We start from the raw sequence: 17748 nt of genomic DNA, 5'->3' as shown, positions 1-17748 counted from the left end.
TATTTATACAACGGTTATAGTTTATTAGTACAAATTTACCGTCTTTTCCATCATTGAATTTAATGTACTAATTATGGAAATTAACATATTTTCTACATACAAACGCAATAATCAGACAGAAAAAATATTTTTAGCTATGAATCATTTGTACGCTATAAATGCAAACTAACAAAAAAACACAACCTTCACTTTTTTATAGCCTTTTGTCTGTATCAATATCTACATATGGTTTAAGTATTGAGATGAAAATACTAGTAATTCTGTATGTTATATATTACAATAATGTTATTGAACGATAATTGGTATTAAATAAAATGTTTTTTTTTTTTTAATAATTTGAATGCCGTGCTATTTTTTTTAATTACAGGAACACTTTATTTGCTATAGAACTTTAGTTTTACATTTAGGATAAATGGGCTTCAAAGTGACCAAATATACAGTGACATCATTAGAGAATACGGACATCAAGTTGGGTGGCTCACCTAAAAATTTTCAAGCATTAAATATCACCACGTCAATTCAGTAGATAAGTTCCATATATATCACAAAAATAACTGATGTACCCAACACGACGAGACAATAGTGACTATGTTTTAGTAAATATTTCCTCATGATTTTGTTAACTTTGTTAAAGTAAGATGAAACTTATGAGCAATAATTTAATATATAATATAAGATATAAATATATAATTTATTTCTCTGAAGATGTATTATTTCCAAGTAGAAAAATAATATTATTTTAAAATCTTAACTTTGTTTTACAAGTTTACAAGTTTAATTAAATGCCGAAGTCAAATATAACTGATCAGAAATTCAAATTCGAGACAGTCTTAATGACTATTCAAATAAAAAAAACATTAATAAGTATATGTACAAATGTTTAAATATAATCGTTCTTTTTCGTCTCCCATCATTATTTACATATACAACATGTATTAAATAATTGCGTTCTTACTACAACTGGGAAATTCGTGACTGTAAATAAAAATTGACATGGCATGCTTAAAAGGTAAAATATCACCATTTTTATACAAATATTTAGGAAGCCAAAAAAATTAATTTCATTTATAATTAAATTGAAAGTCAACCACTGATATGTGTTACGCGTTATTATTAACGGGAGAAGTGATTCATCACAACGAGCCTCATCAGCAAGCACACTGCCGCTCAGTGAGCCATGGTGCAACAGCGGCCGAATTAAGAATGAGGAAATTTGTAGTCGAACTAAGGTAAACGTCATAACCCAACAGATTGGCAAGTTGAATTGGCAGTGCTTATGCCATATATCATGCAAAACAGATGGCCGCTGGGACCTGAAGGTTCTAAAGAGGCGACCACGGAGAAGCGCAGCTTAGAATGTCCACAACTTAGATAGATAACTTTATTAAGATCACGGGAAGTTGCTAGATGCAGGCATCGCAAAACAGGTTATCGTGGAGGTCTTTGGAGTAGGCCTATGCCTTGCAGTGGGCGTCTATGAGCTGATACCATGAAGGGTAAGGGCTAAGATAAATAATCTACGGAAGATTGCGTATATAGTAATAATAATAATAGTAATGTTGCAATAATTGTATTATGCAATAAAATAAAAAAAATAAATTATGCTATGTTAAATGTAATAAGAACAATTATGTCTGCTGACAAACAATTAATTCTGTTAAGTATTTTGAACAGATAAACAAAACATAAGTATCGTAGTAAAATGAATGACGATCTGCTATATGACGACCGTTGACACATTCCCACAACTCCAGGAAGCCACGGTTATACAAGACCCACCAAGCAGCGAAGTTACTAGGAAAAATATTGAATACCTCTTCGGCGTCATTCTCGGGCTTAGTATTACGAATTTATATTAACTTGCGCCACTCAGTTTTTCTCATCAAGTTGTCGTACGTCACCTAAATTTTGGTGGAATTTTTTAGCACTAGTTATTTGGTTTATATGTTTAACTTTATACCAATAGTTAAAGTTTTTTTATAGTGGTATAAGTTACTCAATGATGAACAAACATATCCTAATTTATAGACACGATCCGATACGAAATAATAGCATATATAATAACCAAAGATGTCACCAATTCCATTATTATTTTATTTTTATTTTTATAGCTCAGAGACTAGCGTAGAATATACTCTGAAAAACTCATCAAAGCCTCAAATTAAAAGACAAGGTGCTATCAAAACGTTTCACCTTGATCTTTAGTCAAAACTGCGGACAAACATACAATGCGACCTCCAACTGGCGCCATTTTGTTGCGCACGCCCGTTCTGTTATATTCCATCGCCCTTCACCAAATTCTTATTTTATATTTTGTTCTTATTTGGTTATTTAAAAATATTTTTATACAGGAAATAATACTTTGAGAATATATTTTTAGTCAATAGCATTTTTGCAGAAGTTTAAACTTAAAAGGATCTTACAATTGTGAGGATGTTTAATGAAAAATAATAAAAATATTTCTAGTTTTTATAAAATTAGGACAAAGTTATTTTATTTAACACAAAACTAAAATATAATATCTAACACTACAAAAAAATCGTTCAAATTAAAATGAATAACAAAAACAAACATATTACTTAATTTCGTATGTTTTGGGAAATATTTTTCTTGAGCAAAAAAGATATCAGTATAGAGGAGCTGAATGTCAAATTAGCAACTTACAAATTAGCGAAGCAACTTGTATCAATAAGAAATATATCGAAAATATTCAAACGACTTAATCGTCTACCTCCGTAATTTCGTTAAAAAAACGTAATTATTACATAAACTAGGTTAATTAATAACAGAACAGCCCGTTATAACTTCTTATCTCAAAACCGCTTCATTTGTTAGGGCGCTCAAAGTTATAAATGTACTAGTTATGTTTTCTCAGTAGGGAAATCGTCGCTATGGGCAACAATTTATTAGAAATCGATCCGAACTGGTACCTGTCACTTGTAAAATATAAAAGCAGTGTTCAATTTTCACCGCAAATAACTTCTTTTATCTGCACGACAGTTTAACGGCAAACGTTAAGGTATAATGACGAGAGTGAAATAATGCTATACTTAAATGAAGGCGGAAAATATTTCCTTATACTTGAAATACTTAAATAAACCACTGTGTTTACCCGGACATCGTAATTGTCTTTAATAAAACAATAATTGTACCTGTGATGTAATATGAATATTATACTTTTATCCATTCTTGAAAATTCCAGTCTCATTGTATATAGTGTAGTTTTTCATCTGTTAATTACGTTAATTTGTACTATGCGTACTGATACATCAAGTACATAAAGATTTTAATATTAAATACATGAAAGAATATATATATATATATATATATAATTGTATGTATGTATGTATATATGTATATATATGTGTGTGTATATATATATAATATTATAGTTTTATTTATATTTTTGCTAAAGCTAAAGCCATGTTCTAAATATAAAAAAAATCCTGATGATAAAGGCACAAATTAAACAGGAGACCTGTTCCATCTCTCTTACAACTTTTATATTAGCAAATGTTGGTGTAGCTGTTGGAGTCAAACAAAACAGTCTGTAGAATTGTTGTTCGATTTATCGCGACCACATAAAACCACTTCGGTTACGGATAATTAGAATCATAGATGCCGTGGCATTGCGTGTTTGAAATTAATACTCCAGAGCCAATAGAGCAGAGAGCCGCGGTCGGTGCAAAGTTATAAATTATCATTATAATAAAATATGAAAACAAAACATACTGTAAAAGCAATGCGCAATTACTGATACTAAAGGTATTTTAAATGACTTGGTTTTGTTTGACTTCCTGCGTGTAGCTTTTCACTTTGTTTCACTTTTTTTAGTAGGACCATCAGTAGCAATTCATCGTCATCATCATCATCATAATGACAGCTGATAAACGCCAACTGCAAGGTATGGACCTCCACTAAATGAATAAGAATGACTGGTCTTGCCAGTATCCAGCAGCGACTTCTCACGAACTTGACTATGTCGACGGTTCTCGTAGTGAGAGACTTACCGATACTGCTTCACCCAGCTCATAAAGCTGGCAGTATCGACTTCAACATAAAGAGAGCTACCGGTCGATACTTTAGAACATTCCGGCCACAACGGCCGTAGGTTCCACGATATACCCCTTCCACTGAACCTTGGAGCTACGTCGATGACTTTATTCTTCTGCGTATTTCCCTATTTCTAATTTATAAAATTGGTAACAATTAGAAAGATAAATAATTTTTTTTGCCATATAACACCAAGTAACAATGGTATTCAAATTACAATATAGAATAATTGTATTAAATTAATAGAATAAAATTAATAAAAAAGCAAAACTATCTATGTTCCATTTTTATCATTATTTAATGTAATTATACTTTAGCGTCTTCACACTACTCGTAAAATTCCTGCAACTTGTACGATGATTTTTCTGCCAAAAATTCCTTAACACCTTTAAGAATTCCTTAAGATTCCCACAATTTCTAAATTACATATTTTAAAACTTATTAATAATTTATAAATACTGTCAATGATAAGTCATGAATAAATATTATTATATCTCTTCTAAAAAGCAGTCACATATCAACCATTTACACTTACCATTAACCACTGCTGGACATAGGTCTCTCCCTCCCTCAAGTTCTGAATAGGCTTCTAATTCAATGGAAACAGGCTGCGTACATTAACACTCTTTTAAATTTGAAGCTCTAATTTATATTTAAAGAAATTAAACGATTGGATCACTGTACCAAGATCTTTGCGGGAAGAATTGCTCGTCTGCAGTGCCAATGGGTCCCTCTCATCGCTCATGCAACTGATGGCCATTGAGGCTGAAATATTATCGAGTGACGACCCCGAGACGGGAGACGGGAGACGAGGAGTGGGTCGTGGGATGCTGCTGGATGCGGAGAGCGCAGGACTGATCGTCGTGACGATCTTTGGGGGACGCCTACGCCTTGCAAAAAGCGTACATTGGCTGTATAGAAGAAGGAGAAGAAAGGTTAGGGTAAAAAGAAATAAATATAAATTAAAATTCGATTAAATATTACTTTTTAACAACCGTAACCCAAGGTACAGTTCCATTAAAATAACAATTTTCCTGCCAGTCTTCTTGCTTTCATAGCATAAGAAATAGGTAAAAGAACATTGTCATTGTAATATTCTATAAAATTACGGATTATTACAACTATTTTATACAAATATCATTAATAATACCAATATCGATGTTAATAATTAACTAAATTCGCGTCCTTAATAGCCTATAAAAGCTGAATTAATGCAATAAATTATTAGAAAGTAAATTATTATATACAACTTATTTTGGGTAAAATTCGGTTTTATAATAAGAGTTTCTTATAAATAAAACGAATATATTTTAAAGACGTTTATTATACAAAAAATTAAAAACCGTTGTTATAATTTTATTTTCACTAATGGTAGCACTTCGTCCCGAACATAAATCTCGGTTGTGCTTAGTAATATTTAAAGAGTGCAAATAAATAGAAGTAGACTTTGCATGTCCGCGAAATACTCTCGAGAAGAGAATTTGGCATGAACTTTAAAAAAAAAAAAACAATTATTGTACCAGTGTGATAATTATTTAAATAATAGACAATCTCATACGTAACATCCATTGCAGCTTAAAACCATTGTTATATAAGCCAAAAAGACGTCCTATCTTATGTTGAATTGTCTTTGTGCATACAAAAAATTTCAAAACATAAAGACAAAATGATTTCATATTGTAATGTAAAAAAAAATTATAAATTAGGGAAGACAGGAAAATGTATAATTTTCTTACTCAATTTGATGACACATTACACTTCGCTGTGTCGCCAAAAGCTCAAAGTGTCTCCTTAAAATGTATAACGTTTTAAGCCCAGAAAGGATTGGCAGCGAAGTAACGAACAGGAACAAGTTACATTCAACGCTAACGTACAATAAAGTGCACGTGATTATAACGCCGCTAGAGAGCTGTTTGCGTCCACAAAGCAAATCACCGTCATTTGTCATGCTCGTCTATCCTGTTTGTCGCGAAGTGTGAGCGATTTTCACCATGATTATAACAATACCTCGGAACACTGCAAGCCTTTTAACTAATAATAGCGCTGTGGCAGCTCGCACGAGAGCCGTCTATAAGAGGCGATGCTTTTCTGGTATTTTAGTTTTCTTGGCATGGTTCCAATATTTCAATTTGAATATTTGTTTTAGGGAAATTGTATAATGATTAACACATTATTTTTCCATAAAAATCTAGAAAAGAAGAAGTCATTCAACTAAAGAGTAGATAAATGATACAATCTGCTTGTAATACAGTATACACTATTGTAATATGTTGTCTTAACGAACTATTGAGGGAGTTATTGTGGGCTATTGAGGGGAGGGGGTTTGCTTGGGATTTTATTAAAAGATCGAATAGCAATTTGAAGTGGCAATAAGCACGCCGGTCCGCATAGCGTGCAGAACAGATAGGCGCTGGTACCTATTCTAAAGTATGGACCACGAATCGGTAAGCGCAGCGTAGGATGTTCACAGACAAGAAAGATAGTCAGCCTTAGCTAGATCGTTGAAAGACACCTGATGCAGACTGTTTAGAACCGGTCCCATTAGAGATCTGTGGAGGCGAGTGGGGGGGAGCAATTTCCAGCAGTAGATATTTTGGAGCTTAAGTGTTGTTGATGAATACGTTATCTTGGCTAACGTTATCTCTGCAGTCATGACATTGAGTCATATCTATCAATTTCTTCTAATTATCTCAATGGTATTGCTTGGTACAGCGTCCGCAAACTAAGCACTATAATACGATTGACCTTTACACCCAAAGAATAATACTGAGAGCATTTGACATTTTTGGAATAATAAATGTAAAGAGCAACATGTTGTATAAAAAAACAAACATATATCGGCGTAACAGTTGACATTTAAAATATCTAAACTATAAATTTCAGCATTGTTAGCTGCTTTTATTTTTAAACGGTTTTATTTAGTTCGACCCGTACGGAATTTATTTGTTTATTTATTTGGGTCAAAATTAGAAATTGAAATTTATGCACCTTCCCGTTGTCAGATTGATCTGAAATTTTGTACACACATTTAATTTAGATGACAATACAATATAATAAAATCAATAACATTATAAATCTAAGATGGCCGCCGATACAAAATGGCGGATTACATATTTTTCCATAACCCCTCAATATGGGTATCAAATAAAAGGGCTACACTAGTAAAACACGATGATTGTGTCAAAATTTAAAATTCAAGATGGACGCCGTTCCAATATGGTACATAATTTTCCACAACCACCACAATATGGGTATCAAATAAAACTATTTAAAAAACCGTTTAACTTAAAAGTTTTTTTACCGATTTTTATTTACTTATGGATTTCTTCTTAGTCGATTTTCTCATTGTTTTATAAATAAATATTGCAGATAAATTATAAAATTTCGTTCCTTCTCGCTAAAGTTCATTAGTATTTATTACTATCACTTATTATTTATTAATCCCGAATTTTGTGTTAATTTGAAAATTAAAAGTAAAACAGTAATTGTTACTACAAATATCTCTAGCTCAGTTCATTATAGCAGCTTTACTAAGTTTACACAGTACAGTTTGTACAGAGTTAATGTATAACTTTATATGAGAAATAAATAATCTAGAAATGGGAGCTGCAATGTAATCCACAATGTATGCATTTTATAAAAATAAAACAAGTTTTATATCAAGACCGAAAAGTTATATTGAGTATAATTCAACATTTAAATACAAGCAGCTAAGGACTAGCTTCAGATTCAGTAGTATTTTAACACATAATACGTTTTCATTTGAACACAAGTTACGTAATTGAAAAAGTATTTCAATAATTAATTATACGTGGGGTCGTCGGATAATAAAGAAAGCAGTTGAATACAAAATCTTTTATTTTATTTTCCACAGCGTAGATTACAGTCGTATTACAGTAGTCTTTCGTCTTTTTCTGTAGCTTTCTGACAGTTCAAACGGATAATGACACATGACATTGTCTTACAATACTAAATTTAAATTTATATGTATATGTGTGTGTGTGTGTGTGTGTGGTTTAGATTATATTTTATTTAAAAAATAATGTATGAAAGATATTAAAGTTGTTAATAATTTAAGCAAAGTACTAAAATTATCAGATTTAAATGAAGATTTCATTGGATACAAAAATAAGTACATTTAATGATAGAGCTTTGTTTTTAATTTCAGAGTCGCTGTTCCGAAAAATAAATAATGTATAACTTTGCTTCGACCATAAAATACGTTGAATTTCGAAAATAATTTTAAGGTGTCACATACAGTAACACACGTACTTCATATATCTTAAAGAAATGTTTTTTTTTATAATGTTTTCGAAATCACTTCGTTCTATTAAGTTTTTTGTTAAACATAAAAATGCATTAGTTGAAAGTTATGTTAACAGTTAATATATATTACATTCACTACGTTAAAAACAAAACAGGGATATATCGTGATAAGTAAAAAAACTTTGTGCATTAGCAAATACTTCGTCGAAATTAGTTGGAAGAAGTCATCGGCTACTAGTGAATTAAAATATTTATTTTGCTAAAAGTTATTTTTGTCGTAAATATTTAAACTATTATTAATACACTCTATATTTATTTGAATCTGTCCATCTATCAAAGTTTATTTTTTCAAATTAACTTCAACTCTACATACATTTGCATTTATTCTGAAAAAAAAATCAATATTTCAGATATCCACTGCGGGATTGGATCCGATTAGAAGCGGGCTGTTCATTAGAATATATTTTCAACATTTAATTCAAATTATAGAAACACTAGTGAATAAACATGAAAACCATGAATTTTAAATAACATAAACAATATAAAAGTAATACAAAAAATATGTTTATATTCCGAAATTGTTCCAGGTGCTATAAAGCGAAAATTTACAATTTTGTATTGTATAGATTAAGCGTTAAATCCTCATAAAACGTCTAGTAAATGCTTTCGTAGATAAATAACTCGCTGCCGAGACTAGCTTACGGAACTAGATTATATAATGTAAAATATCTACGAAGTCAATCAGTAGGTTATTGAAAAACAGCGAAATGTTTTTGCACGTACGTCACAGTTATTATTCTGGGAATATGTACGTCTTATCTCAAATGTATCAATAGCTACAAGTGCCTGTGATCCGCCGCCGACGAAAGGCTGTGAGAAAATAGAATAGAATGGAAACGGTTGTGTTATGCCACTATCTCATTCTTTTGTAAACATGTCTTGGCTTTGTAATTGTTATTCAAAGTTTTCTTATATAGTAATTGCCGTTAATTATTTTCTGTGCATGTTTTTTATAGAAAATGATTAGCTTTTTGAAAACCTCATCATACATTAATACACTGAACACACACAAAAACTTATTTTTAGCTAATTAAATACGTACTTCTCATTACATTTAGTACATTTGTTTGTTGGAGGCTGTCCGCATGGGCAGCAAAGCGGCATCTTCATCTACCTTTATTACTGTACATATGTACAATTCGTTATAAAATGCCAAGAAAAGATAAGAAGACGTCTAGCAAAGCACTGTTATCAAAAGCCTTATCTCTATCATCGCAGTCCTCCATCGCAATCCGTCTGAATCCGTTGTAGAGAATTTTAAAAAATATAACCAATTGCTTATAATTTATCCCGAATTATTCAAAACAGGCACAATTAATTATATTAAAGTTTGAGAAACTCTGATACTCGGAAGAAGCTTCGTTTTAATTACCGCGTCACATATTTCGACCTCTACGAAGTAGGTGATATTTTTCACACATGATTAACCAAATAGGTTTTCGTAACAGTGCGACGAGGAAGCTGTACATTATCTATCTATCAAAGATACCGCATGGCCTAGTGGTTAATGCACATTTGAATCATTGAACTTGATACAACTTTTTTTTTACATGATGATAGGTTTTATGTTTAAAAGCTTTAAAGGAGTATGTATAATACACCCAGTCTAAAAATCAATTACTTATAAATAGTAAATAATGTGATAGGATAGTAATATTTACAATTTTCAGATTACTACATATTAAAATTTTATTATTGCCTACAATCTGCCCATGCAAATTTGGAATGCAAGAAGTTATTGGCTTGTTCAACAGAAAAAAAATAATGTAAAATGTTTCAGAGTGATCAATTCATAGAAAGTGACTAGAAGTCGAAGTTTAGCTTAAAACCTTTTTTCTGACTACTATATAAAACATAAAAAGTAACTATATAAAATCAAATTTGACTAGCAATATAATAATACATTTTACACTACTATTTTTTACAATGCGAAACTAAACAACCGCAAGTGATTTAAGTTATAGTCGCGGTCCAACCACTGCTGTTGCAAGCTTGATTAAATGCAATTGATATTTTCAGGTAAGGCCACTTGTAAATGACCGTGATTTTGTATTAAAATGACGTCATTGGTACGAGAACTAATTAAATTCTTTTTGAGTATTAACATGACATTTATTTATTTATCGTTTACATGTGTTGATTTTTAAACTATTAAATAACAAGACATAATTAACCTGATAATAGTAAATTATGCACTATCTAATACTTTGTTATGGTACTCGCAATTTGTTAAATATAAAATCATGACGTCGCGTTTGCGTTGAGCAACTAAGAACATTACTTAGCTTAGTGTTTACTACCTAGGCTGCCCTATTATTTCAAATCTTTAACGTTTTTATTTAGAGATTATTTAATATTAAATTAAAGTTTTTATTTAATATTAACAACTTTCTTAACTAATTTTCACATAGTATGCCTCTGGCAAAACTAAAAAACGCATAATTGTAATTCAAAATCACAACGTCGCGGTTGTATAGACTAACTAAAAACATTAAGTAGCTTAATGTTAATTACAATATTCTTCACTAACTTTCACAGATTAAACAAAAACATGATTTAGAGAGACGTATTAGGATGAAATTAAACCATAAAGCATTCCAATGAAAATATAATAAAGTTAATACTTGTCTGACATATTCAAACTAGAAGACTTAATTTTGTAAGTGGCTTATTGTTTAAAAAATACGTAAAGTACTCTTTGAAATGCAATACAAGCTATATATGCTATAATGCAATATATTTTATTGTTTCTGTTGGACAGCGCCAGACCAATAAATTCTGACGATACAGAAGTGCAGCTAGTCTATAATAGTTTTGATCAAACAACAATATTCTTTGGCTTACTTATTTCACGTACTGATTTTCTAGGAAAAGTAGAAGGAAAGAGATTAAGGGGACCAACCAGATAGGCGGATTTTGTTCGGGTGTTAACGGGCCTAACAATAACGGATGCATTCAGAAAATTTGGTCTTAAAGACCTATGGAGGCGGCTAGTAGAATCCAAGGTCGCGACCTTTAGCAATGACGCTAAACGACCAAGAAGAAGATACATACTTTAGAAGAATAAAAAGTGCATTGGTTTCATGTGGTTTTCTTAATATGTCATGACCGTATGACGAAAAGGTATTATTCATCATTTCAATCAATAGATACCCACTGCAAGACCTAGTCTTCTCCCAAAGTTACCTATGGGGGATATATCATAATCGCCACACTTGGCAGGCGAGTTCACTACCGCAGTATGGTATTATGGTACTGCTGTCCATTCACTAGAAACTAAAAGTTTAGAGAGATTTAAAATTGCATCCCAGGAATCAAACGACCTACGATCGCAAATCCAAGTCCTTTTTGGCGTCCTACAGGTTGGCTACCACTGAAAAAAAAATATTAATATCAATCTGATAGTGTTTGATCACAAAGAAGAGCAAGATTTTGCATGTTCATTTTATTGCAGCTAATTTTCTTGCAGTTTACATTTTAACCAAAATGTTTTTGTTGAAACTTCCTCCTTGTAATTCAAATTCACTTGGTTGTGCCTTAATAATTTGTAGTGGTTCTAAACAAGTAATAATTAGAAAACAGTCAGATTTTAGGTATATGTTTATTTCTTTATTTTAAGAAATTTTATACAAGAACTTTATTCCAATAAGGTGTGGTGTTAGAGTAATTGATTTCATAATATTAAGGTTTTCGTTCCTCGTGTTCTTGGTGCTAAAAAGCTTGCTGTCTATAAATATCTTGTAAGTTTACTTTTTCCGTCCTGTAACAGGACTTGTTTTCCTATATTGTCGTAACGCCATATGCAAGTCGTAGTAAGTCATGTGATGAAAGGAAAAGTACTCAGGGTTTTGATAGCATGTAGAGGAATCTGGTCCACCAGGCCCGAGTATCTAAAATCACAATTTAAAAGTTACAGTTTTAAATTAAATTAAACTCAATATTATTATCAACTTCTTGAGCTTAGCTATAGTGCTACCGTAACCGCTGTACCGCGCCTTAGCCATGCGCGCTGTGAGATAGCGGGGGCTATCGACCACTCCCTTCCGTCAGTTCACCGTCCCGCGACGGAGATGCTCATCTCATCTCATGCTTTTGTTTCCTCGACCCCTATCACGACGGAATTTACTTAGACGCAGTACAATGAAAGAGATTATACAGAGAAATAAAACATTCTTGTTTCATTTTACTGTTGGTAGAAAGAGGTAAAAGAAATAGTAGTCACTTTCTACACTGATAAGGCACTAGTGAAACAAAACTGACTATCAACTACCGACCATAACGAATAAATTTAAAATATAGTTATTATGTGAGAGATGGTAAAAAATGACAGCATACCTCACCACCGGTACACCTAAAGATCCCAGACGGTATGTTGCATAATGTGTCAAAATCAGGCTTCACGTTATTACCAGGCAAGTCATGACCGTATTTTCGACACTAATAAAATTGAGAACAGTTTTTAATACAATCAAAATATCCATTAATTATATACTAAATTATAAGGGGGACTGGAAAGTATTGTCATTTTGCGTATGTCGATATTTGATGTCATTTAGTAGCTCATTACGTACTTGGAAGGCGTTGTATATTAGATGGCAAAAGGTTGTTGATAACGAAGGTATATATATGTATTGTTGATTAGAAATAAAAACTTCTTAAAAATATAAACTCAAGAAAGCGACATTACTTTCCGGTCCAATTTTATATACTTGGAACATAAAATCACAAGGCATAAATTCGCAACTATTCCTGTGAATTAGCAAAATAAAACTAACAGAGTTAATATTGGGATAGTTCTAATTAAAACCCTGTGTTATGTAATTGTTATTTAACGAATACATTTTTGAAGGTCGACAATGATCCGAATTTATCCTGATTGCGACTATTTTATAATATCTGAACTCATATCATATCATGAAACGGCCAAATGACAACTATTCCCAACGGAAACACCGTCAGAGAATAAAACACAAACACAACTTTAAATATGAGTAGATAATTTTTGTCTCTATTTATTAACGATTAAATTAAAACATAATACTGCTTGTAATTATTTCATTAATTTAGTTGTTTAATATACTGCTAGCCAATATTATATATATATACTCATTCAATTGGGAAAGAAATGTAGAATAATAATCATTGTCATGACAGCTTATAGATGCCCACTGCAAGGCATAATTCTTTCACAAAGATGGCCACGATGACCGGTCCCGCACCGCTCGCATCCTTGACTATATTGTTGGCCCATCTTATGAGGGTCCTACCCACACCGAGTCTACCGGTAATCGCCACTCTGAAACCTTTCGGCCGAAACGACAGTAGGTTGCACGAGCGATGTGCCCCGCCCACTGCCACTTTAGACGAGCAATTCTTCGAGCTACGTGGGAGAGTTTGGTTCATTTGCGGATCTTCTCATTTTTATTTAATCTGGCAGAGAAACTCAGAGCATAGCCCTCCCCACTTTCTGGGCCACCGACCCTCAGCTTTCTTATGACTAATACTAATAAATCATGAATAATTTTCCAAATTTTGCAATAACTGAAATGTCAATCCTATGGGTAAAATTTGCAGCTAAAATAGGATATTAGTTTCAGTTATTAATGAAAAAACAACTCACGTCATACAACGTTGGAGATCGGCAGCGTCTTCCAGATGAGTCGTCACCCTTATCTCCTTTATCACATGTACTATAAAATAATAATTTTAAAACATTCTGTCTACACATTTTAGTTCCGAAAATAAACTGAGTACTTTTATAGAGTGCCATTTTTGTTATTTTTTATTCTTTACTTAATGCAGGAACCTGGTTAACCTGGGTAACCATAATAGTATAATTATGTATTATATATTATGGTCATAAATAAAATTGTAACAAACTATCCAATATCCATGTTTGTTTTTTGACGTTGTCTTAGACAGATGTTTTATTTGCTTCACTAATGTCATAGAAATATTGCTAGTAACGGCATAGTAACTGCAATTGGCCTGTTACATTTTTTTAAAAAACGTCACAAATAAATTATGTAAATATAATTGCTTAAGAACACTGATATTTTGATAACACAAAACTATAGTTTCTGTGGCAATGTAAATGGAAAAAAATCGTTTGTGAAAATTTGCAAAATACAAAAAGTATAACGGCCGTGATAGACGTTCGAGCTTAAAGATCGCGATGTTAAAATTTGCGTTTTTTACCTAGCACTACGATTTTGTTATTTGTGGGCAGACAATTTATTAACCATTACATGTTTTTCAATAATAACGAGACCATGGTAGTTTACTGTAAGAAGTATAATTGTAAATATTTACAGTATGTAGAAGTATTATTTTAAAAAAATATAAATAGAAAGCAAACGATACCAATTAGGTATTTGCTCTACTAAGAAATATGGAGTGGAATTTACACAACTGATAATATCCAATAGTCAATAAAATGTAGCAAATTCTAAACGCGTTACATGTATAGCTCGTTCATTTGTTTCGCCGTCATTGACGGAGAAACAAATGAATGAACAATTGAATATTTTCTCACCTACAGGTGCTATTTTATTATAAATAGGCGTTTTGAAAGTAAAAATATACCCAATAGTTTAAAAAAATACTTTTAACTTTTGTTATAATCCACATATTCAAGTTAATATAGTCTTAAGGACTCAAAGCTCTAGTAAAGCAAAAGTATAAATATTCTTATTTTGTGCTTTTTCAAAATCTATTTTCTGGTGGATTACACATCACCTCTTTTTAAAATTATAGACTGTTGAAAGGGAATATTAAAAAGATATATTGAACACAACATTTATTTCTTTCACTTTTTCTTATGGTTTTAGAACATATAGGTGTATTTGATTTAACAAAGTTTCATTACTACTATTGGTGGCCCCGCAGTCGGATCATTGCCGGTCGCCATTTTATTTGTATCCTTTGCATCCCTTGAACAACCTGTTAAACATTTTAAATAAAATTATGTGTCTGTCGACTATTAATTACATGACTAAAGCACTTCAATGGTAGAGCTTTTTTTGTACGACACGAACAAAGTGTTTACGAAATATTAGATTTTTAGAGCCCACGCCTATGGATGATGTTAACATCACCCCGTTCATATCATTGACGGATAATATATGAACGGCAAACACTTCCTTTTGAAGAAAATGAAGGATAGATTAGATCTAATGTAATGTAAATGAATAATTCCAATGTACATTTATACTCACAACAACATTTAGAGCCCTGTCCTTCAGAAGACTGTGGTACAACGCTCTTCAGTTCACAAACAATAAATCTTTTGCCACCATGGACTGTGCCGTCTTCTGGCTTTCCTGTAACATTTCCTAGATGCTTTGCTAGAGGAGCAGGGTCTGCCAAACCTCGGGCGCGCGCCAACTGGCTGGGTGCGCACAACGGATCCGGCAAAACTAAACAAGCGGGTTCTCCCCCGCAACCAGTACGACGGCAATCGTGCTGGAGACCGTTACGCTTGATGCAATGACAGCTGTAGTACATGACACCGCCGCGCAACTCGCGGCTTTTTATTCGTTTTAAATGATTTTCTTTCTCAGTTTTTTCTTCACCGCCCTCCGCTTTCTGCGCTCCGTCATTTGAACTCTTAGTCTGCAAAATGTAACCAATTAAGAAACTGAATACACTGCCCGCGATGTCCGCCGTGTTTTAAATGAGTATTACCAGTGGTTGCACGTAACCCAACGAGCGACGCCTTAGACGACTACCACTGCGATAGGAGGTCGAAGTCGCTGAAACGCGTTACGTAGGTCTTGCCGGGCGGAGGGCAGCGCACGCACGGCGGACAACGTGGCGGGCACGGCCGCGCGCAGCCAGGGCCATCGCGACAGAGGTACCGTATAGAGCCCTGCTGGAAGAACTGCAGGTCCTGGAGTCCATTGCGTTTGAATGCAGACCGGGGGAGACACTGAAGCTGAATATATATAACGTTTTTAATAAAATGCTCTTTACATGAGTGTTTTACTAGACCTACGAAAACAATATATAAGGGCATTTAAAAATCACGTCTAACACAGAAATAAACGCCTCAAATGCAATGCACACTATTGTATAACCAGGTACATTAATCAATATAATACAAACCTATAGGTTCTGAACTAATCGGGAGTAAAAATCAACTGTACAACAATTCTATAATTTCCTTGTTTTTGATACGTCATGTGATAAACAGCTTTTATCTATTTTATTAAGATCTCGCGAACTTAAAATCGTCTGTCTACCTATTGGGTGGGAGTTCAGTGGTGCGCTTGTCGCGCAGTGTGACCTCCAAACCTTAAGACCTCAGCGACTATCTGCTCTGTGTACATATCTTACGCACATTTCCAACTTCTCTTCCCTAGCTTGCTATGTCGATAATTATTGTAATCTTTTATCGAATTACTTTAAAAAATTAAAAAATTGAATACATGCGTACCTTAAACATTTTATGTATTATATCGCAAAATATGCATTTGCGCATAAATAAATAGGAACAGCCATACAATCGTAGATGTTGGATACGGTTAAGATTGGCGTATTATTGTAATTTTGTCGCTACGTTCTAAACGAAATCGACAAATAGTTTCATCGAAACGCGAAATAGCTGCGAATTGGTGTAAGTAGCGTTCGACGAGTAAAAACTTTCTGAGAAGCAGCTTCTACCTCACCAGAACAAATACAATGCTACAAAAATTAGTGATTCTAATTTCTACTTATAATTAATAAAACAAGCTTACCGGTGGACCGCAATCTTCGTATTTATAACAGACCATAGGACCACAAGGTGAACACCTGAAAATCATAACTTCGATTCTTAACCATTACAATAGAAATATTACAATGAAAACTAATGACTCACATCTTGTTTATCCTTCGCGATAAGCGAGTTTTACGAGGGGGAGGTTTTTAATTTTTTTTACAAAAACGTTTAAAATAATTTACTTAAGGATTTTGATATATGAAATTTATTTAAATTACACTATAAATTTTATTTTATAAAAATGCATGTGTTCAAGATGAAGCTATAACTTCTTTTGTCAACAAATTCTACTTTTGATTCTTTTGCGTATTTTATTTGTCTTCTGTATTTATTTCTAATGTGCCAGAATTTTTTAAGAGTACGAATAACATTCGACAAAAATAGGGCTAGATCAAACTGGGCGTTTTTTTGCGAAAATTTCTAAGATTTAAATAAAAAATTTAATCTTCAAAATAAAACAATTTTTATAAACGTCGCATTCTGCAAATGCAGGTTAAAGCCTCGGCGTGGGGATTTGCACTATGTTTAACACAGGCCATGCTAGCTGGACCACAGACTGGAACTGGCAGAACTTGGCAGTATGGTGATGTTTGGCAGCCACTTCTACG

General features: G+C 32.7%; 2 protein-coding genes across 2 annotated transcripts; both read right to left on the bottom strand.

The window, feature by feature from the left end:
- Window positions 1-12071: 12071 nt before the first annotated feature.
- LOC137926686 (uncharacterized) lies at window positions 12072-14149 on the bottom strand. The gene is made up of 3 exons (XM_068770362.1): window positions 14000-14149; window positions 12715-12816; window positions 12072-12269 (listed from the first exon to the last, which is right to left on the bottom strand). Exons 1-3 carry the CDS (start codon window positions 14147-14149, stop codon window positions 12126-12128), a joined length of 396 nt encoding a protein of 131 aa, XP_068626463.1. The 3' UTR covers window positions 12072-12125.
- A 1055-nt stretch (window positions 14150-15204) lies between these two features.
- LOC137927053 (uncharacterized) lies at window positions 15205-17317 on the bottom strand. Its single transcript, XM_068770838.1, has 4 exons — window positions 17240-17317; window positions 17118-17172; window positions 15597-15993; window positions 15205-15321 (listed from the first exon to the last, which is right to left on the bottom strand). Coding segments are annotated over exons 1-4 (546 nt in total). The 5' UTR covers window positions 17242-17317; the 3' UTR covers window positions 15205-15229.
- Between the last annotated feature and the right edge of the window lie 431 nt (window positions 17318-17748).

This window comes from Battus philenor, unplaced genomic scaffold (genome assembly GCF_028537555.1).
Source record: "Battus philenor isolate CCGP_79_NKW_IND1 unplaced genomic scaffold, ilBatPhil1.0.hap1 SCAF_3, whole genome shotgun sequence".
NCBI lineage: Eukaryota > Metazoa > Arthropoda > Insecta > Lepidoptera > Papilionidae > Battus > Battus philenor.
Note: the sequence above shows the minus strand (reverse complement) of the source record. Positions and strands in the feature narration are given on the sequence as shown.